Below are 21451 nucleotides of genomic sequence, written 5' to 3'. Positions count from 1 at the left end.
GCGAGAACAGGAGAGATGAGAAGATACAAATATTATGAAAACGAACGCGACAACAATGCAGCTGTGAGAAAGATAACAGGAAACCAGAGACAATCATCTATGAATGAATGAGGAACTATATTTATATGCATTACTATGCATTGGATCCCAACATCTGCCTTGCACAGTGCATTGTGCAGTATTTTCATGAATTCCTGCTAACGTTTCATTATTCAGTGTTGAGAGTGTATTTCAGTGTTAGTTGACCTTATGGTGAACCAATGAGAGATACTTTGGTCATAGTTAAACCTAGGCCCAATTTCAGTCAATACAGATACAGGAAATCGCACTGCGGGTTCACTCAGGGGCAAATCTTCAATCCTTCCTTACACTTAAGTAAGATGTTTCCTATGTATTTTAAATTAAAGACGGATGTGGTTTCACATAACCAATGACAAAGTCTGCGAAAGGTACAACTTGTGGGGAGGGACAGTGTTAACGTGGTTCACAGAGCCATACATTCTGAGTCATCTCGCTTCCACAGTGCTATTTTCCATCATCTGCAATTGAGTGTATTGAGTCCTCCTGATTCTGTCTGACTAAGTTCAGCTCACTTTTTCATTTTCTCCAGTCCTCCTATCTCTGTTGTCATTTGTTAAGTTGCGGTGCCTCACTCTTCCTGTGTGTGTGTGTGTGTGTGTGTGTGTGTGTGTGTGTGTGTGTGTGTGTGTGTGTGTGTGTGTGTGTGTGTGTGTGTGTGTGTGTGTGTGTGTGTGTGTGTGTGTGTGTGTGTGTGTGTGTGTGTGTGTGTGTGTGTGTGTGTGCGCGCATGGGTGGGGGCATGTGACTGCCACTTTGTTCTTTGTGCTACATGTCTCTCAGTTCTCTAACTTGACAAATGCAAAATGTGCACCAAAAAAGGAGCGCTAGGTTACTTTTAGGCAACAGGGTAAAGATTCAGCTCAGCTCATGCAAATTATTGTTTCTTCTGTGATGGACATGAGCAGTTGTTATTTGTAAAAAAAAAAATGTAAGTCTAAAAAATAAGAATAATACATGATAATTGAAGCTACATGCACATACTGTATCACTTTTGGTACATGTATGCACAATTAGGACATAATTACGTAATTAAGAAATTGGTAAATATTACATTTCCCCTCCCCCACCCACAACAACTTTTACAGTTTCTCTCTTTATTATGTTTCCCCCCTCCCCCCCTCCCCCTCCCCCCCCCCCACCCACACACACACACAGCAGTTGATGTAGAGGAGGAAAGAGGTGTTCAGACATCCGCTGATACAGCCGTCGTGTGACGACCTATTTTAAATGTCATCATGGACTTTGACTACCAGCGCTTAAAAGGTCAGGCTTATACTTTTAACCATTTTATAATCAGCCAGAACTATGTAGGAACAAAATTTTCATTACTAACTAATTTAATATCATTTCTATTGTTTACCATTGCTTAAATTTGTATTGCCGTTTGAGTCTTAATTAACAAACAATTTATAGTTTAGAACTATGTCAGGATTCACGGACTGTGAATCCTGCCCATTGCTCCATCTATGAATTTGAGAGTGGTTACATTTCCCCATCCCAATTACTCAGCATGATACCAAACCAAGGGTCTGCTGTTGGGCTGAAAGAGTTAGAGAGACAGGTTTGTCTGCGCACCTGAAGATTGTGTTAGCCCACTAAGCTAGGCATTAGCTGTGGGAGCTAAATCAGGTCTCAAAAAAAGGTTACTCATCACACAAGAGTAGTTACCAGATTACCTTGGTTACACTCCACTTTTTCTCCAATAAGATATCAACAGCTAATAGGCATCAACTGACAAAATCTGAGTCACAGCAAAAATGCGACCAACTGAGTTTGAAAAATAAATACAGCCGTGCTTGTTATAAAATGGATTATTTGTGTGAATTCTAGGTGCATCCAATGCACTAATGTGAATATTGCATTGTCTACGGTGTTATCTAAAATACCTGAAGTTGATGCTAAAAGTGATCTGAATTGCTTGATTGTCAGAGAAAGTATGCACTTTACACCCTTCTAACTTCCATTAATTTATATGTTTGTTTTATGTTGTCTTGTGTCTCATGTGTTGTACTACAGTGCCTTCAGAAAGTATTCATACCCCTTGACTTATTCCACATTTTGTTGTGTTACAGTCTGAATTCAAAATTGATTCAATATTGTTTTGTTTCACACAATACCACATCATGACAAAGTGAAAACATCAAAATCCCCATTAAAATCTGTCAATTTGGGCATTTTTTGCAAGGGCTCAATGACAAACACTGCATCCGCCTATGTCGGGCTTCAGCATCTGTTGTGGAAGGTAACCGAGTTACTGCAGTGTTTGTCAGACCATGAGACAAATCGGTCTTCTCACGAAAACTCACAAAATTTGTTCTTAACTGACTTGCCTAGTTAAATAAAATAAAATAAATACTGTACTGTTATTAAGCCCATAATATTTTGTTAGTTCATAATATTGTGTTTGTTAAATGTTTTAAAAAAAGAAGGTTTCTTTGGCCGTCACTTTTGTGATAGTTAATGGTTAGCTTTATAGATTATTTTGTGTTGGTTTGCAGATGTTGAAATCCTCAGGCGAGAAGAGCGAATCAGCTGCCTGCCAATCCAACCCCAAAAGCCTGTACCCCACCAGCATGCTGCTCAAGACCCACCCACACGCCAGACTCCTCCAATCAAACCCAGGCGGAGCTTAAAGGTTCCCAAAACCCTTCGTGAGGAGGTGGTGCTACCAGCCAAACAAACCAATGGCCAGGAGAATGAGGTGACAGAATAAACATTTTACATTAGATTTACCAGATCAGTGGAAACTCTACTATTGGGTCAAAATACAGAAATGTGCATGCTTTTCAATAGTGTTTTATATGCATGGTAGACACAACACAGACAAACATTTGTACAATTTCTACTGTATGTGAATGCTTGTTTTCTAAAATGTATATGTCTGTGTATTTGTAGAGGACTTCCCGTAAGCCTCCAGTCAGATTGTCACGTGTGAAACCAGCAGCCACGCTTTACACCCTAAACCACATAGTGCAGTTAGAGACAGACAACTTCCTGTGGCTCGGCCAATAAAAACATCCATGTCATGGTGGGATAGAAAAGTTAAAATAAAGACAACTGAAAGTTACCTCTCTACATTCAGTGTTGCATGGGTCAGCCAAGTTCAGATTCTGTCTCCAGAGCCTTCTCCAAGATCCTACCGGTTTGATGTGCATAAATGGGAAAGGATAGGTGAAATACTATGGTGGGTTTATTTTGCTGGAACGAAAAAGGCATGGATGAGCATGTCAAGTGTATAAAATGTAACTGTCTTCTCTTGCTAAGGTAACTTCTGTGGGAACGTATCCAAGCTTACCTGTGTAAACAACAGCCGTGTTCTCGCTCTCCTAACCCCTCTCTCCCATCTCTTTCCTTCCTTCTTTCAGACAAGGTGGAGCTATACGTATTGCTTATAGTTGGTAGGTGCTATTTCTGGACCGGGCCTTGTTCTCTCATACTCTCTCCTTTTCTTTTCAGAATTGCCTTAAAATCTCCACAATAATGGAAAGATACCCGACAGCACAACAGACAACTATTGAATGTGCCTATAAATCTCACAACCCTCCCTGTCTATCTCCCTCTATCAGATAGTAGTGAAGAGGGTGTCTCCTGCTCTGACTCTGGGTGGCCCCGGGCCCCTGGAGCCCTTGTCCCCGTCCCTTCGGGCACACACCCTGCTGTGGTTTGAGAGGACACAGCTTCCCCGCCTGTGTCGGCCTGGTCGCCCAATGCCCTGCTGGCTACACGGCTTCGCCACACGCAGGTCAGACTGCTAGCACACAGAAACATATACTGGCATACATATTATCTGCAATAGAAAAAAGAAACATGGCGCATTCAGGGAAACAAGTGCATATGCAAAAAGACCGCAGACACACATGCACGCACGTACAATCAAACACACATAAAACACACACATGCACACATACACACGACCACAGATGACACGACAAATGCAAAGGGACAAACATACTCATCTTGATCATTCACACTTTGAAAGCCTCAGATGGCTCAAAGTGGAGGAGAGATTCTCTCAGATTTAAATTGTGTCTTGTATATAAGATTGTCAACAGTATGGTCCTCAAGTACCTATGTAATTATACTGAACAAAAATGTAAACAATTTCAAAGATTTTGCAGAGTGAAATAAGTCAATAAATAAAATAAGTCCATTGAAATTAACCTATTAAAACTCACGGGCGATTGGTAAAGCTTAAACCAAGTGTATTCACCCATTGGGCCATTACATCTGCATAAGACAAAAAAACATATTCACACAAGCACTGATATTTAACGCTTTCTCCTATGCTGAGTCTCCTACACATCTGAACAGCCAATGCATCTCTGTTGCTTGACAGAACCTTAGTGATATCTGTTCCATTTCCTCTGACCTGACCTCTGCCCCAAAGTGCTCACTCCTCCCAAACTCACGGCTGTGATGTTGACTCGTACCAGACTGTCTTTTTCCCTCCCATAGGATCCCTGATGGCTAACAATAACATATCCAGACAGAATGTGAAAGTCATACATTCCTCTCTCCCCCTCAGTGACATGAATAAGTATATTTCATATTCTCAGAACCCAACAATATACATTGATTAGGCCCTAATCTATGGATTTTGCATGACTGGGCAGGGGCGCATCCAATCCAATCAGAATTATTTTCTTTCGGTTTTCATGAATGTGATCTTAATTGCCTACCGTCTGAAAGCTGTTAGTGTCTTAACAACCATTCCACAGGTGCATGTTCATTAATTGTTTATGGTTCTTTGAACAAGCATGGGAAACAGTGTTTAAAAACCCTTTACAATGAAGATCTGTGAAGTTATTTGGATTTTTAAAGAATTATCTTTGAAAGACAGGGTCCTGAAAAAGGGAAGTTTCTTTTTTTGCTGAGTTTAGTAGCACGTCTCAAAAGTGAGCAGTAGACCAACAGTACGTGGGTGAGAATGTTTGTTATTTTTAATGTTTTTAAAATGGTCTAATAAATTCAATCAAATATACAGGTCATATTCATATTCACACACACACACACAAATATTTCTCACTTAGAGAAAGAGGTACACATGCAATTGAATCCAAATCTGGGACTGCAGAATTCTCAAAAACAAGCATTTTGTACCTCCTTGTTTCGGCTCATTTGCTACCGTTTTGAATCTAGTGAATACGGCCCAGGATTGAAGAACACTGTTCGAAAGCTAGATATGTAAACAAAATAGAAAATAGTTCAGAAAGTGTTAAAGGTGCTGCATGGTCAATCCGGCATCTGCATTGGCCGTGCAGCAGTTACGGTGATGCGACCTCTGCAGAAGTCAGGACATTCATACTTCTTGCACTTCATGGAACAGCGCAGAGCTGTTGTGACGGAAGTTGTCAACAAAGGGAGTTTGTGTTTATACAGGACCTCCTTTCATTCTCTGTCCCCAACGCTCTCGGCGACCAGTTTTGATAGCCTTCAGCCGCACCCTCATACTACTCCTCCTCTGTTCCGCGGGTGATGTGGAGGTAAACCCAGGCGCTGCATGTCCCCAGGCACCCTCATTTGTTGACTTCTGTGATCGAAAAAGCCTTGGTTTCATGCATGTCAATATCAGAAGCCTCCTCCCTAAGTTTGTTTTACTCACTGCTTTAGCACACTCTGCTAACCCTGATGTCCTTGCCGTGTCTGAATCCTGGCTCAGGAAGGCCACCAAAAATTCTGAGATTTCCATACCCAACTATAACATCTTCCGTCAAGATAGAACTGCCAAAGGGGGAGGAGTTGCAGTCTACTGCAGAGACTTTCCAGGTCCATACCCAAACAGTTCGAACTACTAATCTTGAAAATTACTCTCTCCAGAAATAAGTCTCTCACTGTTGCCGCCTGCTACCGACCCCCCTCAGCACCCAGCTGTGCCCTGGACACCATTTGTGAATTGATTACCCCCCATCTAGCTTCAGAGTTTGTTCTGTTAGGTGACCTAAACTGGGATATGCTTAACACCCCGGCAGTCCTACAATCTAAGCTAGATGCCCTCAATCTCACACAAATCATCAAGGAACCCACCAGGTACAACCCTAAATCTGTAAACAAGGGCACCCTCATAGACGTTATCGTAACCAACTGGCCCTCCAAATACACCTCCGCTGTCTTCAACCAGGATCTAAGTGATCACTGCCTCATTGCCTGTATCCGCTTCGGAGCCGCAGTCAAACGACCACCCCTCATCACTGTCAAACGCTCCCTAAAACACTTCTGTGAGATGGCCTTTCTAATCGACCTGGCCTGGGTATCCTGGAATGACATTGACCTCATCCCGTCAGTTGAGGATGCCTGGTCATTCTTTAAAAGTAACTTACTCACCATTTTAGATAAGCATGCTCAGTTCAAAAAATGCAGAACTAAGAACAGATATAGCCATTGGTTCACTCCAGACCTGACTGCCCTCGACCAGCACAAAAACATCCTGTGGCGGACTGCAATAGCATCGAACAGTCCCCACGATATGCAACTGTTCAGGGAAGTCAGGAACCAATACACGCAGTCAGTCCAGTCAGACTGTAAACTCTCCTTCCAGACTCATATCAAACATCTCCAATCGAAAATCAAATCAAGAGTCGGCTTTCTATTCCGCAACAAAGCCTCCTTCACTCACGCCGCCAAACTTACCCTAGTAAAACTGACTATCCTACCGATCCTCGACTTCGGCGATGTCATCTACAAAATTGCTTCCAACACTCTACTCAGCAAACTGGATGCAGTTTATCACAGTGCCATCCGTTTTGTCACTAAAGCACCTTATACCACCCACCACTGCAACTCTAGTCGGCTGGCCCTCGCTACATATTCGTCGCCAGACCCACTGGCTCCAGGTCATCTACAAATCCATGCTAGGTAAAGCTCCGCCTTATCTCAGTTCACTGGTCACGATGGCAACACCCATCCGTAGCACGCGCTCCAGCAGGTGTATCTCACTGATCATCCCTAAAACCAACACCTCATTTGGCCGCCTTTCGTTCCAGTTCTCTGCTGCCTGTGACTGGAATGAATTGCAAAAATCGCTGAAGTTGGAGACTTTTATCTCCCTCACCAACTTCAAACATCTGCTATCTGAGCAGCTAACCAATCGCTGCAGCTGTACATAGTCTATCGGCAAATAGCCCACCCATTTTTACCTACCTCATCCCCATACTGTTTTTATTTATTTACTTTTCTGCTCTTTTGCACACCAATATCTCCTCTACCTGTACATGACCATCTGATCATTTATCACTCGTGTTTATCTGCAAAATTGTAATTATTCGCCGACCTCATGCCTTTTGCACACAATGTATATAGACTCCCCTTTTTTTCCTACTGTGTTATTGACTTGTTAATTGTTTACTCCATGTGTAACTCTGTGTTGTCTGCTCACACTGCTATGCTTTATCTTGGCCAGATCGCAGTTGCAAATGAGAACTTGTTCTCAACTAGCCTACCTGGTTAAATAAAGGTGAAATAAAAAATAAAAAATGTAAACTCCCGCCCCCACCTACTGTCAACCAATCAAGTCAATGCAGAGCTATATGGCGCCATCCTCGTTGTTACAAACTTTGGGAGGCAGATGGCAGTGTGGTACGGAGCTCAATTAGGCCTCTGCATGCCTCTGGAGGCCCTGCAGTTGCGTCACACCCTCTATACGGAGCCTCCGACCACATTTTCGGATCAAGTATAACTTGGCTTTTACTCAGCACTAGAGGGGAACGGATAAGGCGTGACACACACATCATGAGTCAAAGCAATGACATGTAATTGTACACACATACATACATACATACGTGTTGTGTTTGTACAGCTTATGCAGTTTGTTAAAGATGAATTGTTCTCACTTTTCTCTGTGTGAGTGTGTCTCTCGACTGTTTGGATAGGGAGGCAGAGGAGCTTCTAAAGGACAAGCAGCAGGGCTGTTTTCTGCTCAGGCTCAGCGAGTCAAAGATTGGTTTTGTACTCTCGTACAGGTAAAGTCACAACAGACCACACACACACACACACACACACACACACACACACACACACACACACACACACACACACACACACACACACACACACACACACACACAAAGACATTTTTAGACACACACTTTTCCCCCCAGAGGAATGGATAGGTGCCGCCATTTCATCATAGAGGAAGAAGAGGGTGGCAGAGGGGCGTGTTACCTCATCGCTGGGGAGGAGAGTCGCCATAGCAGCCTGCAGGAGCTGGTCAGCTATTACACCCAGTATCCCGTGGGGCCCTTCAATGAGATTCTCACCACGCCCTGTGACGAGGTGACGAGTATATATTCCACACCATGCCTTCTTCATAAGCAAAAGGAAAAGTCATTGGCACCACCTAAACATCTAACAAACTTAAATGTTGTGGCAAACTATCCTTTTAGGTAAACGCAACTGCAACAGTTTGTTTCTCAATCTTTCTCCTCTTTTACTCTCTCAGTCCAGTGAAGCTTGTGAGGGTACAGTTAAACTGGGGTTGCAGGATGAAGGTGGAGAGACAACGAAAGTGACCGAAAAGGAAGCCTCATCATATGCACCCTCGGCTCCTGCCACTGTCCATGTCCAAGAGATATTGGCCAGCTCAGCCCCTACAAACAACGGGACGCCAGAGTATGCTGTGGTGAAGAAGGTGCTAAAAAAGTCCCTTTCTCAACCAGAAAACCAGCTTGGGGAACTGTTGGTGGTAAGGAACTATTCTCCCTTCAACATTTGTAAGTTAAACAAACCCACAAAAAAAGTCAATGCTATTAATGGATGAACAGACTACATGACAAAACATTTTCCAGGTGACAAACCTGATCCTCCCCGAAGATGTGACAGAACCTGACGTTAGCTGTGCAGGAGCATTTGGCGGGGGAGAGAACGCATTCGACGCACTGTACACCCGGGTCAACAAGCCACCAAGCATGCTTTCCCATACATCTCCCTACGTCAATGTGGGCAATCCTTCAGGCCAGGAGGCGACAGCGTCCTCCGTCCCTCTCATGTACCGTGGTTCCACGGGGGACCCAAGCTACTGGAAGTTGGAGCCCCTGCACACCTACGAGGAAACCCCTCATCTAATTCAACGTGAAGAAGAGACAAAGGAACACATCGACTTCTACGCCATGGGGCGCTGGCGGGATGCCGAGAGGACTATAGGTGGGCGAGGTGAAAGACAAGACAAGACTAGCTACGTGTCTTTCAGGGGTTGTATTGTTATTGGCCTGAGCAAGGCACGGCATGCCTGATTTGACCTGAAATTACACAATACAGATTTTTGCATGTCTAGAATGAACAATGAACATATGACTGTATACATGTATTACAATATATGTGCTCTCTTTTGTAGACCCCCAGCATCACCTCTACTCAGAGGTGAACCTAAGAACAAGAGAGGCCCCCAGTCACATCCCCCTTCCAGCCAGGACAGCCCCCAACCGGCCTTTACGACTGCCTCCCAGGCCTGTTAACTGCCCCCCTCAACAGGACGGAAGTGTGCAGGTATTGGAACACCAAACATACATTGTTGAGCATATATTATCTACTCCAGGGGTGTCAAACTCTCCATGGAGGGCCGAGTGTCTGCAAGTATTTGGTTTTTCCGTTCAATTAAGACCTAGACAACCAGGTAAAAGGAGTTCTTTACTAATTAGTGATCTTAATTCATCACTCAAGTGCACGGGAGTGAAACCCCACCCTCTGACAAACGATCTACAACATTTTGGTAAGAGGTTGGCAATAAAGAAAAGGCTAATGTATTATAAATAACTGATGTTAATCAGGCATTTTCAGTAATTGAGTAAAAACTACACACTGGTAGATAAGGTAGTTTGAAAATGTTAGATAAAAAATATACAGATTTGATATAAAAGTATTTTGATAAGGTGTTTCATTGATTTTTTTCATGCACTTTTCTAGCGATGTGGAGATCCCATCTTGTCCTCTTCCCCATTACGACCTGGAGTCTTTCTGACACCTTGTTCAGAACGACCTTTGACCCAAGACCCGAGCACCAGCATCTATGAACAGATCCCAGAGAGGCCAACCAGCTCAAGGCCTCCGCTGCCTCCACCCAATCCGACCACTCCTTACTAAGACCCTATCATACAACTCCCCTTGTAAACAAAATAAACTATAAACACCGAAGACCCTCTTTGCAAATATCCAGAATTAAGCCGTACTTACTGTACACTTAAATCAACTGATCAAGTTATATGTTCTATTTAACACAAGAGGCTAGAGACAGTCCTGAATGTCAATCTGTGTGCCAAAAATGCATCTACAGAAGTTGTGCTCTCATTTTGTGTCCCGATTTTGTGCCCACTACCCCACAAAGATTGAGAAATGTGTAAAAATACAAGAATCTCACTTGATAAAACTCAGCTTGTTTATTTCCCAAACAAGACAAAGTCCCACCCAGAACTACCTGGGAAACTATTCACTTTTTTCTGTAGAAATGACTAAGGGTTTCAAAACAAATTAATTACAAAATAAAACATAAGGCAAAAAGTTCATATCATTCTTGCATTCAGCTGTAGTCTGACTTGGACACCCCTCTGTATATGTACTGTATGTAATGCATGTGCGTGTGTATGGAATAGAATAACCAGCAATGAAACCACTAGCCCATTCTCGCCATCATCGAACGCTAAAGTCCACAAAGCTCATAATCCCACAATCAATCACAAGGAAGCACATCTTCCCAGATCACTCATATTACATGTTTTGTTTTACCCCAATATGGGTAAGTATGTTATTACGGCCACCCCTCCCCTCCTGAGTTACTAATACCCTTTTCACACTACCGAGCAGAGATGTACTGCACTAGTCTGGATGAAGATCCAGCATCATTGCTGGTAAGAACAAATTGACAAGAAAATATCTGAGCCAGCACAGTACGGTTTATGACAGCACAATAGTGTGAAAAGGTACAAGTTCTTGAACACCCCCCCCCAAAAAAGCCACTGCTAGTTCCACAGTGGAGAGTGGTATTCAGTTCTTCTTGGCCTTGGGCGAGTCGTACTTCCTCTTGCTAGAGAACCACAGGAGCAGGGGGATGCCGATGGAGGGGAGGGTCATTACGCCGAAGGCGGCCCAGTCCAGCTGGAGGGAGAAAGAGAGAGGGGGGTGAGGGAAGAGGGTGATGTGGAGGTCACAGCCAATTAAAAAGGCCTAGGTCAAATTTAGCAAGAAAACATTTGGAAAACAGGGAGATACTTCTAGAACTCGTCCATCAAAAGGGTTTTGTTACAAAACCCTACTGAAGTGGGGTTCTATTTAAATTGTATATAAAATGGACAGTGGGGAATAAAACCAAATTAACCATGGTTGTTTGCAGTCTAGTTTGTTTAGGATGGCTGCTAACTCGTTAGTAAACAGAGGCCCTGACAGTTATTTTCATGTGTCCCATCAATTGAAGAGAGGGCTGGCTTGGGCAGTATCCTGATTGTCATACTGGGATATTCGGCAATACTGGCATTGAACACAAGGTTGAGCTGTTTTCAAACACTACTAATAGCATTATTAGCCACTTTCAATGCAACATACCAAAACAAACTATGCAAGAGATTTTGTTGTAGGCAGAACGCATCGGAATAGGATTCTATTACACTGACACATAAGACTCAGCCCGGTCTGTGTTGTACTCCACACAGACCGGTGTGGCATAGCCAATCAGAGCGGCAGCAGGTCTATATGCAAATAGACCATTGCCATATGGATCTGTGCCATTCCCTTTAAAATGGACTGCCTTTACAGCATGAGTGGTCGTGAGTAATGCGCTTGTTTCGCAATCAAAGAGAGCGCTGAATGTAGCAATGTGTGCACATTTGTTCATATCCTTTGCTAGTTAAGTTATTTGCCCAGTTATAGATAATTTATAGTCAGCAATAAAGGGAGTGATTGCTTCCTACAAGAGAACAGAACATGTACATTTCTAAACATCTTTGAATAGAGAGCTCGGAAAAATAGCTTCTTTTTTTTTTTTTTTTTTACTTAAAGGGGCAGGGTTGTATATTGAGACAGGCTTGAATAACCTAAGTAGCCAATAGGCAGAGGGTATCACAATGTCTGATTCTCTGTCATAATGTATGGGAATAACAATGCATTTTATTTTGTAAAGTGTTTTTTTGCATCAAACACCACAACATTTTCAGTCACCTTGTCTGAAGGACAAGCGGATAAAGTGGTTAATGTCAAGCTCCGCATGTTCTAAAAACTCCTACTGTAGGCTGAATGATAGAACAGCTATTTCAATGTTAAAAAGTTATGGGATGCATTTTCTCCATTGTTTTTGATGGTAGGCCTATATTATGGTTAAATAGCCATAGTAGCCTACTTGACCACCACCTGAAACTTTAACTTAAAGTGGGTACAGCCTCAGTGTTCACAGTAAACACACGCTGGATGTTGCACAGAATTTTCAGAATGTTCAAGTTAGAGCTCAGCAGACTTGAAATTGGCTCAGTGCCGGGAAAAAATGAGGGAAAATTGACTGAGTAAACTTAATCTGCGTCCAGGAAATCAGCCCGGAGGGCATCAAGTTGAAAACTGTCCATATACAGTGGCTTCGTTAAGTAGTCGGACCCCTCGACTTTTTCCACATTGTTACATTACAGACTAGAAGTCGACCGATTTATCAGAGTGGCCGATTAATTAGGGCCGATTTCAGGTTTTCATAACAATTGGAAAACGGCATTTTTGGACACTGATTTAAAAAAAACACTTTATTTAATCTTTATTTAACTAGGCAAGTCAGTTAAGAACACATTCTTATTTTCAATGACGGCCTGGGAACGGTGGGTTAACTGCCTCGTTCAGGGGCAGAACGACATATTTTCACCTTGTCAGCTTGGGGGATCCAATCTTGCAGCCTTACAGTTAACTAGTCCACCACAATAACGACCTGCGTCTCTCATTGCACTCCACAAGGAGTGGCCTGCATTCGCCTGTTATGCGAATGCAGTAAGCCAAGGTAAGTTGCTAGCTAGTTAAACTTATCTTATAAAAAACAATCAACCATAATCACTAGTTAACTACACATGGTTGATGATATTACTAGATATTATCTAGCGTGTCCTGCGTTGCATATAATCTGACTGAGCATACAAGCATCTAAGTATCTGACAGAGGTGGTAGGCAGAATCAGGCTCGTAAACATTCATTCAAACAGCACTTTCGGGCGTTTTGCCAGCAGTTCTTCGTTGTGTGTCAAGCATGCGCTGTTTGTGACTTCAAGCCTATCAACTCCCGAGATGAGGCTGGTGTAACCGAAGTGAAATGGCTAGCTAGTTAGTGTGAGCTAATATCGTTTCAAACGTCACTCGCTCTGAGCCTTGGAGTGGTTGTTCCCCTTGCTCTGCATGGGTAACACTGCTTCGAGGGTGGCTGTTGTCGTTGTGTTCCTGGTCCGAGCCCAGCGAGGAGAAGGACGGATGCTATACGGTTACACTGGCAATACTAAAGTGCCTATAAGAACATCCAATAGTCAAAGGTTAATGAAATACAAATGGTATAGAGGGAAATAGTTCTATAATTCCTAGAATAACTACAACCTAAAACTTCTTACCTGGGAATATTGAAGACTCATGTTAAAAGGAACCACCAGCTTTCATATGTTCTCATGTTCTGAACAAGGAACTTAAACGTTAGCACATATTGCACTTTTACTTTCTTCTCCAACACTTTGTTTTTGCATTATTTAAACCAAATTGAACACGTTTCATTGTTTATTTGAGGCGAAATTTAATTCATTGATGTATTAAAGTAAGTTAAAATAAGTGTTCATTCAGTATTGTTGTAATTGTCATTACAAATAAATATATATATATTTTTTAAATTATTATTATTATTTTTTATTATAAATCATCCAATTAATTGGTATTGGCTTTTTTGGTCCTCCAATAAAATCGGTATCAGCGTTGAAAAATCATAATCGGTCGACCTCTATTACAGACTTATTCTAAAATGCATTAAATTGTTTTTCCTCAACAATCTACCCACAATACCCCATAATGACAAAGCAAAAACAGGTTTAGACATTTTTGTAAATGTATTACCAATAAAGAAACTGATATCACATTTACTTAAGTATTCAGACCCTTTACACAGTACTTTGTTGAAGCACCTTTGGAAGCCTCAAGCCTTGTTGGGTATGACGCAACAAACTTGGCACACCTGTATTTGGTGAGTTTCTACCAATATTCTCTGCAAATCCTCTCAAGCTCTGTCAGGTTGGATGGAGAGCATCGCTGCACAGCTATTTTCAGGTCTCTCCAGAGATGTTCGATCGGGTTCAAGGCCGGGCTCTGGCTGGGCCACTCAAGGTCATTGAGACTTGTCCTTGAAGCCACTCCTGCGTTGTGTTGGCTGTGTGCTTAGGGCCATTGTCCTTTTGGAAGGTGAAACTTTGCCCCAGTCTGAGATCCTGAGCGCTCTGGAGCAGGTTTTGTACTTCGCTCCATTCATCTTTACCTCAACCCTGCCAAGTCTGCCAGTCCCTGCCCTGAAAAACATCCAACATTATGCTGTCACCACCATGCTTCACCATGGGGATGGTGCCAGGTTTCCTCCAGACGTGATGCTTGGCATTCAAGCCAACGAGTTCAATCTTGGTTTCATTAGACCTGAGAATCATTTAGGTCAGAGTTCTTCAGGTGCCTTTTGGCCAGCAAGCTGGATGTCATGTGCTTTTTACTGAGTGGCTTTATCTGGCCACTATACCATAAATACCTGATTGGTGGAGTGCTGCAGAGATGGATGTCCTTCTGGAAGGTTCTTCCATCGCCACAGAGAAACTCTGGAGCTCTGTCAGAGGAACCATAGGGTTCTTGGTCAGCTCCCTGACCAAGGCCCTTCTTCCACAATTGCTCAGCTCAAGGTAGTCTTGGTAGTTCCAAACTACTTCCATGTAAAAAAAAGATGGAGGCTACAGTGTTCTTGGGGACCTTCAATGCTGCAGAAAATACTTTGGTACCCTTCCCCAGATCTGTGCCTAGACACAATCCTGTCTCGGAGCTCTACGGACAACACCTTCAACCTCACGGCTTGGTTTTTGCTCTGACATGCACTGTCAACTGTGGGACCTTATATAGACAGGTGTGTACCTTTCCAAATCATGTCCAATCAACAAAATGTACCACAGGTGGACTCCAATCAAGTTGTAGTAAAATCTAAAATCTCAAAGATGATCAATGGAAACAGGATGCACCGGAGCTCAATTTCTAGTCTTATAGCAAAAGGTCGGAATATTTTTAAATAAAAAGGTTTATTTTTAATACTTTTGCAAAAATCTGAAAACCTGTTTTCGCTTTGTCATTATGGGGTATTGTGCATAGATGAGGGAAAAAATATAATTAAATCAATTTCAGAACAAGGCTGTAACATAACAATGTGGAAAAGGTCAAGGGTTCCGAATACTTTCCGAATGCACTGTTTATGCGTATGCATATGTACAGTACCAGTCAAAAATTTGGACACACCTACTCATTCATGAGTTTCTTTATTTTGACTATTTTCTACATTGTAGAATAATCGTGACGACATCAACTATTAATAACACACATGGAATCATGTAGTATCGAAAAAAAAAAGTGTTAAACCAATCTAAATATATTTTAAATTGGAGATTCTTCAAAGTAGCCACCCTTTGCCTTGATGACAGCTTTGCACACGATTGGCACTCTTAACCAGCTTAATGAGATACTCACCTGGAATGCATTTCAATTAGTGCCTTGTTATAAAGTAAATTAGTGGAATTTCTTTCCTTAATGCGTTTGAGCCTAGTTCTATTTTACTAGGCAAATCAGTTAAGAACAAATTCTTATTCACAATGACGGCCTACCCCGGGCCAAACTCTAACCCGGACGACACTGGGCCAATTGCACGCCACCCTATGGGACTCCCAATCACAGCCGGTTGTGATACAGCCAGGAATCGAACCAGGGTCTGTAGTGACGTCTCCAGCACTGAGATGCAGTGCCTTAGACCTCTAAGTGGCTTAGACTCAGGAGCCCAAAAGTTGTGTTGTGACAAGGTAGGGGTGGTATACAGAAGATAGCTCTATTTGGTAAAAGACCAAGTCCATATTATGGCAAGAACAGCTCAAATAAGCAAAAATAAATGACAGTCCATCATTACTTTATGATGAAACTGGCTCTCAAATTGCAGCACAAATAAATGCTTCAAGGTTCAAGTAACAGACACATCTCAACATCAACTGTTCAGAGGAGAATGCGTGAATCAGGCCTTCATGGTCAAATTGCTGCAAAGAAACCACTACTAAAGGACACCAATAAGAAGACTTGCTTGGGCCAAGAAACACAAGCCATGGACATTAGACAAGTGGAAATCTGTTCTTTGGTCTGAAGAGTCCAAATGTGTGAGAAGCAGAGTAGGTGAACAGATAATCACTGCATGTGTGGTTCCCACCGTGAAACATGGAAGAGGTGTGATGGTGCTTTGCTGGTGACACTGTTGGTGATTTATTTAGAAGTCAAGGCACACTTAACCAGCATGGCTACCACGGCATTCTGCAGCAATACACCATCCCATCTGTTTTGAGGGACTACCATTTGTTTTTCAACAGAACAATGACAAAACACACCTCCATGCTGTGTAAGGGATATTTGACCAAAGAGTGATGAGTGCTGCATCAGATTACCTGGCCTCCACAATCACCCGACCATAACCCAATTGAGATGGTTTGGGATGAGTTGGACCGCAGAATGAAAGAAAAGCTGGTTGAGAGAATGCCAAGTGTGCAAAGCTGTCATCAAGGCAAAAGGTGGCTACTTCTAAGAACCTCAAATATAAAATCTATTTTGATTTGTTTAACTCTTTTGTGTTACTACAAAATACCATGCGTGTTATTTCATAGTTGATGTCTTTACTATTATTCTACAATGCAGAAAATAGTACAAATAAAGAAAAACTCTTGAATGAGTAGGTGTGTCCAAACTTTTGACTGGTAGTTTTGTAAGAGGTCTTTGAGAGAAGTCTACTATAACCATGCCAACGGTTTGAAAGGACAAATGATTTACATAGTGGGGGGAGAAACGCCTGTCAAACTCCCTCTGAGCCAAGATCCCACCCTGTCCGGGGGCGCTGGTGTAGCCAACCTGCAAGAAGGAGACATAAGTTTTAATTTCCACAAAAGGTCATGAACATCACTACTCTGCATCAGTCTCTAGTTCAATTGACTAGAGGGAGTTCCCAATGACTTGAAATCAATAACAGGAAGTGTGCAATTGCATAAAAACTTATTTTTTTCCAGTAAATCAACACCAGCCTAATAGTAGGCAACTGTGTTAGGCTACATTCTACCCGTTAATGTAGCAGGGGAAAGGTTCCAGGCTGGAGAGAGCAGCAGAGAAAATAGTGAGTCTGCATCAGACCTGAGTTCAAATAATTCAGCTCTGCTTGATTGAGCACACCTGTTGCAATGGAACCAATACAAAAGCACAAAAAGTTCAAACCCTGACCACATGCCACTGCTTAAGCAAACAAAGTATTTGAAAGGTTTCAAATAGTATTTGAACCCAGGTCTGGGCCCATATTTAAAAAGCATCTCAAAATAGGAGTGCTGATCGAGGATAAAGTCCACATCCATGCAATCTTATTCATTATGACATAAATGGGGAAAACAAATCCTAGATCAGTATTCCTACTACGCTTTATGACTACAGGCCCTGATCTCCATAAACGATTCTACTCTCCCTTACCACGACATGTCCTCCCTCCTGAGCCAGGTAGCTGACAGAAGCAGAGGTGAAGTTGAAGTATCCGGCCTTCAGGGGGCGCAGTACCACAGTATGAGAGACATTGCTGGCACTGGGTAGGGTTAAGGTACAAACTAGAGAAACTGATAAGACTTCAGGGTACAACGCAGGCATCATTGAAAAAGATTGGCGCTTTGGAGCCATAAGGACACTGGGCTGAAACATCTTAGGATTGTGTCTAAAGGATACGGGGCGATCCGGTCCCATTTCACGTTCAGCATCCCAGAGACGATGCCAAAATCCTCAGGTGGAAAGGAGTCATCGGACAGCTCGACCTCTAGGGCAGCGCTGTGGAGCGGAGATTGAGTTAAGGCGGATTTTGAAACCACATGTCGGGATAAGGGTACAGAATTGGGACTAAACGAATAAACCAATATATTTCTTTTCAGCACAGACTGACATTCAATGCCTTGTATTGGCACAGCTTAACACACAATGTAGTTTTTCCATAATGTGGGGCTTCCATCAATGCCCCTGAGGCTGGGTTTCAATTAACATTTTCAGTTTCCTTTTCTTCACAATGACAAACTAGAATGGATGCGTTTCCACCATAATCCATGCAGTGTTGTAGCAATCATTTCAGATCATTGCTTTTGAAGGATATGAAGCCATTCAAGACTAGTGTAATATCAGGTATTATTTGACATAGGCTAGGGAGAGATGGATGATGTTGTCCAATACCTGGTTCCAACGTTGTAGATGTTGTACTGCAGTGTGAGGTCACGGCCTTCAACAGCATAACGGTTCAAGAGGGACTTGGAAGCCAACAGACGAGCCCCCTCTTCTCCTGTCCCCTGACCCAGTAGAGCCAGTAGAGCAAAAACGTACAGGACCCTCATCTGCAACATAGTAGAAAACTCAAGTGACTTTTCATTGTAGAATAGTAGCGTGTGTATTTCAGTTTACTCAATGCATCGTCGATCCAAGACAAAATTATAAATATTAAGAAAAATGTAGTGTATATTCCGTAGGTTATAATTCTAAATATTGACAAACTCATTCACTTTGTGTCAAGCAAAAACTTAGTGCCAACTAGCTATCTATGTGACGATAACGTTACGGATGGCATTCTTGGCCAAAGCGGCAGACAAAACTATACCGTTCAACGTGGTACTATAGTAATGGATAATTCAATACATCTACTTATCGTTAGCGAGTGACGTTAATATAGATTATAGGCCAATCTACCATAATCTTGATAAAAACAAATATAACTCACTCAAAGAAAGCATACGTGTACATGTTGCCAACTTTGAGTTAAACGCGGTGGGATTTATTCTAGCATGGCTAGGGACCTATGTAACCTTATCTAACTACATTAAGACCAGATGTTCAAATGAAAGACTATCGTTATCTAGCTTGAACTGACTTTAAAAATACATGGTCAACCATTCTGCCAAACAATGTTAACCAGTCTGAAAAAAGTAACATTACGAGAAGATGTCAGTTAACGTTAACAGCTAGATACAGTAGCTAACTAACGTTAGCTAGCAAGCACTTAGCCCCCAAGCTTACGCTTACGTGTACTTGGCTAAAAACTGGGAAGACTACTGACAGTCAAGATTGTAGCCAACTTGCAAAATGTAGATTTAAAAATAATACGCGAATCGTTGACAAGGCAAAAAAACGCGTGATTTCCTCAGTCTGTTTGATATTAACAGAAGATAAAACGCTACAAACCACAATAGATAAAGCAGTCTTACCTTCTTTCGTGTCACAAATCAGCAAGGAAAGAACGTTTCTTCTTCTGTGGATTTTCATTTGGCGGTGGGCAAACAATTTTAAGGCACATTATTACCGCCACCAACTGGACTGGAGTTTCGTCCAGAGACAGTGAAGGTCTAAATCCTTCCCAATAATCTCGCCTCCCTAAAGAAACGAAATACATAATTAAATAGCACATCCCCTGAAGATTTCCCCAGCAGTTCACTTAATCCTGTCTCTTCAACCCCATTACTCCTCAAATCGAATAACAATCTCTCCATTTCTCTCATATATTTCTGGGACTGAAATAGAAGATGTTCCACTGTCTCCATCTCCTCTTGACAATGATCACACCTCCCAGTCAGATGTTTCCCCATCACTTTCAATGTACTATTTAGCCTTGTGTCCCAGTCTCAGCCTTGTAACTACACTTTCTTCCCTTCTCTCTGTCTGAGGACCTGCCTGCCCCCACCTATTCCTGTATTTTATACAGGTGTCTTCCCTTACTCTAATAATATAATATATATGCCATTTAGCAGACGCTTTTATCCAAAGCGACTTACAGTCATGTGTGCATACATTCTACGTATGGGTGGTCCCGGGAATCAAACCCACTACTCTGGCATTACAAGCGCCATGCTCTACCAACTGAGCTACACTTGCCACTTATTTTTAACCACTGTTCAAATCAAATGTAATTTGTCACATGCACTGAATACAATAGGTATAGATAGACCTTACAGTGAAATGCTTATTTACAAGCCCTTAACAACAATGCAGTTAAGAAAAATAGATAAGTAAAAAAAATCTCTCTCTCTCTCACTCTCACTCTCACTCTCACTCTCTCTCAGAACCCCTACTCATTCAAGAGTTTTTTTTTGTTTTTTTTTTTTACTATTTTCTACATTGTAGAATAATAGTGAAGACATCAAAACTATGAAATTACACATATGGAATCGTGTAGTATCCAAAAAGTATTCTACAAATTCAAATATATTTTATATTCTTCAAAAAGCCTTGATGACAGCTTTGCACACTCTTGTCATTCTCTCAACCAGCTTCATGGAATGCATTTCAATTAACAGGTGTGCCTTCTTAAAAGTTAATTTCTGGAATTTCTTTCCTTCTTAATGCATTTTAGCCAATCAGTTGTGTTGTGACAAGGTATCAGAGAGAACAGTCTATGACTAGGGTGGCTGGAGCCTTTGACAATTTTTAGGGCCTTCCTTTGAAGCTTGGCCCCAGTGATGTACTGGGCCATACGCACTACCCTCTGTAGTGCCTTGCGGTTGGAGGCCGAGTAGTTGTCAAACAAGGCAGTGATGCAACCAGTCAGGATGTTCTTGATGTTGCAGCTGTAGAAATGTTTGAGGATCTGAGGACCCATGCCAAATCTTTTTAGTCTCCAGAGGGGGAATAGGGGTTGTCGTGCCCTCTTCACGACTGTCTTGGTGTGTTTGGACCATGATAGTTTGTTGGTGATGTGGACACCAAGGAACTTGAAGCTCTCAACCTGCTCCACAACAGCTCCATCGATGAGAATGGGGGGTGTGATCAGTCCTCCTTTTCCTGTAGTCCACAATCATCTCCTTTGTCTTGATCACTTTGAGGGACAGGTTGTTATCCTGGCACCACAGTGCAGGACTCTGACCTCCTCCCTATAGGATGTCTTATTGTTGTCGGTGATCAGGCCTACCACTGTCGTGTCATTCGCAAACTTAATGATGGTGTTGGAGTCGTGCCTGGCCATGCAGTCATGAGTGAACAGGGAGTACGGGAGGGGACTGAGCATGCACCCCTGAGGGGCCACCTTGTTGTTGGTCAGTGTGGCGGAAGTGTTGTTGCTAATCCTCACCACCTGTGGGTATCCCATCAGGAATCCAGGATCCTGGATCCATGCTGAGCTGTAGTCA

General features: G+C 42.4%; 2 protein-coding genes across 4 annotated transcripts; one reads left to right on the top strand and one right to left on the bottom strand.

Annotated features, from left to right (window-relative positions):
* Window positions 1-1236: 1236 nt before the first annotated feature.
* LOC118399435 (SH2 domain-containing protein 2A) lies at window positions 1237-10576 on the top strand. 2 transcript variants are annotated; one of them, XM_035795508.2, is made up of 9 exons: window positions 1237-1344; window positions 2580-2782; window positions 3648-3823; window positions 7947-8036; window positions 8175-8349; window positions 8516-8758; window positions 8862-9216; window positions 9407-9558; window positions 9976-10576. In XM_035795508.2, the coding sequence occupies exons 1-9, from the start codon at window positions 1317-1319 to the stop codon at window positions 10150-10152; spliced, it is 1599 nt and encodes a 532-aa protein (XP_035651401.1). In that variant the 5' UTR covers window positions 1237-1316; the 3' UTR covers window positions 10153-10576. The 2 variants fall into 2 exon arrangements, with proteins under 2 accessions (XP_035651401.1, XP_035651400.1); XM_035795507.2 differs by having other exon boundaries at window positions 8862-9225.
* On the bottom strand, window positions 10431-19701 carry LOC118399436 (translocon-associated protein subunit beta). 2 transcript variants are annotated; one of them, XM_035795509.2, is made up of 6 exons: window positions 19538-19701; window positions 18516-18673; window positions 18024-18122; window positions 17778-17886; window positions 17097-17174; window positions 10431-11160 (listed from the first exon to the last, which is right to left on the bottom strand). In XM_035795509.2, the coding sequence occupies exons 2-6, from the start codon at window positions 18671-18673 to the stop codon at window positions 11050-11052; spliced, it is 555 nt and encodes a 184-aa protein (XP_035651402.1). In that variant the 5' UTR covers window positions 19538-19701; the 3' UTR covers window positions 10431-11049. The 2 variants fall into 2 exon arrangements, with proteins under 2 accessions (XP_035651402.1, XP_035651403.1); XM_035795510.2 differs by lacking the exon at window positions 19538-19701 and adding an exon at window positions 19356-19467.
* Between the last annotated feature and the right edge of the window lie 1750 nt (window positions 19702-21451).

This window comes from Oncorhynchus keta, chromosome 20, assembly GCF_023373465.1.
Source record: "Oncorhynchus keta strain PuntledgeMale-10-30-2019 chromosome 20, Oket_V2, whole genome shotgun sequence".
NCBI classification, from domain to species: Eukaryota; Metazoa; Chordata; class Actinopteri; order Salmoniformes; family Salmonidae; genus Oncorhynchus; species Oncorhynchus keta.
The sequence above is the reverse complement of the archived record's forward strand: the minus strand, read 5'-3'. Positions and strand labels throughout refer to the sequence as shown.

What these genes read in the sequence shown, in the direction of transcription:
- LOC118399435 (XM_035795507.2), top strand. Translation starts at nt 1,317, where the DNA reads ATGGACTTTGACTACCAGCGCTTAAAAG. An exon ending in CACGGCTTCGCCACACGCAG is followed by an intron (nt 3,824 to 7,946) that starts GTCAGACTGCTA and finishes CTGTTTGGATAG; the next exon opens with GGAGGCAGAGGAGCTTCTAA. An exon ending in AGCTTGGGGAACTGTTGGTG is followed by an intron (nt 8,759 to 8,861) that starts GTAAGGAACTAT and finishes AACATTTTCCAG; the next exon opens with GTGACAAACCTGATCCTCCC.
- LOC118399436 (XM_035795509.2), bottom strand. Translation starts at nt 18,673, where the DNA reads ATGAGGGTCCTGTACGTTTTTGCTCTACTGGCTCTACTGGGTCAGGGG. An exon ending in ATCTACAACGTTGGAACCAG is followed by an intron (nt 18,123 to 18,515) that starts GTATTGGACAAC and finishes TCCGCTCCACAG; the next exon opens with CGCTGCCCTAGAGGTCGAGC. An exon ending in AAATGGGACCGGATCGCCCC is followed by an intron (nt 17,887 to 18,023) that starts GTATCCTTTAGA and finishes AACCCTACCCAG; the next exon opens with TGCCAGCAATGTCTCTCATA.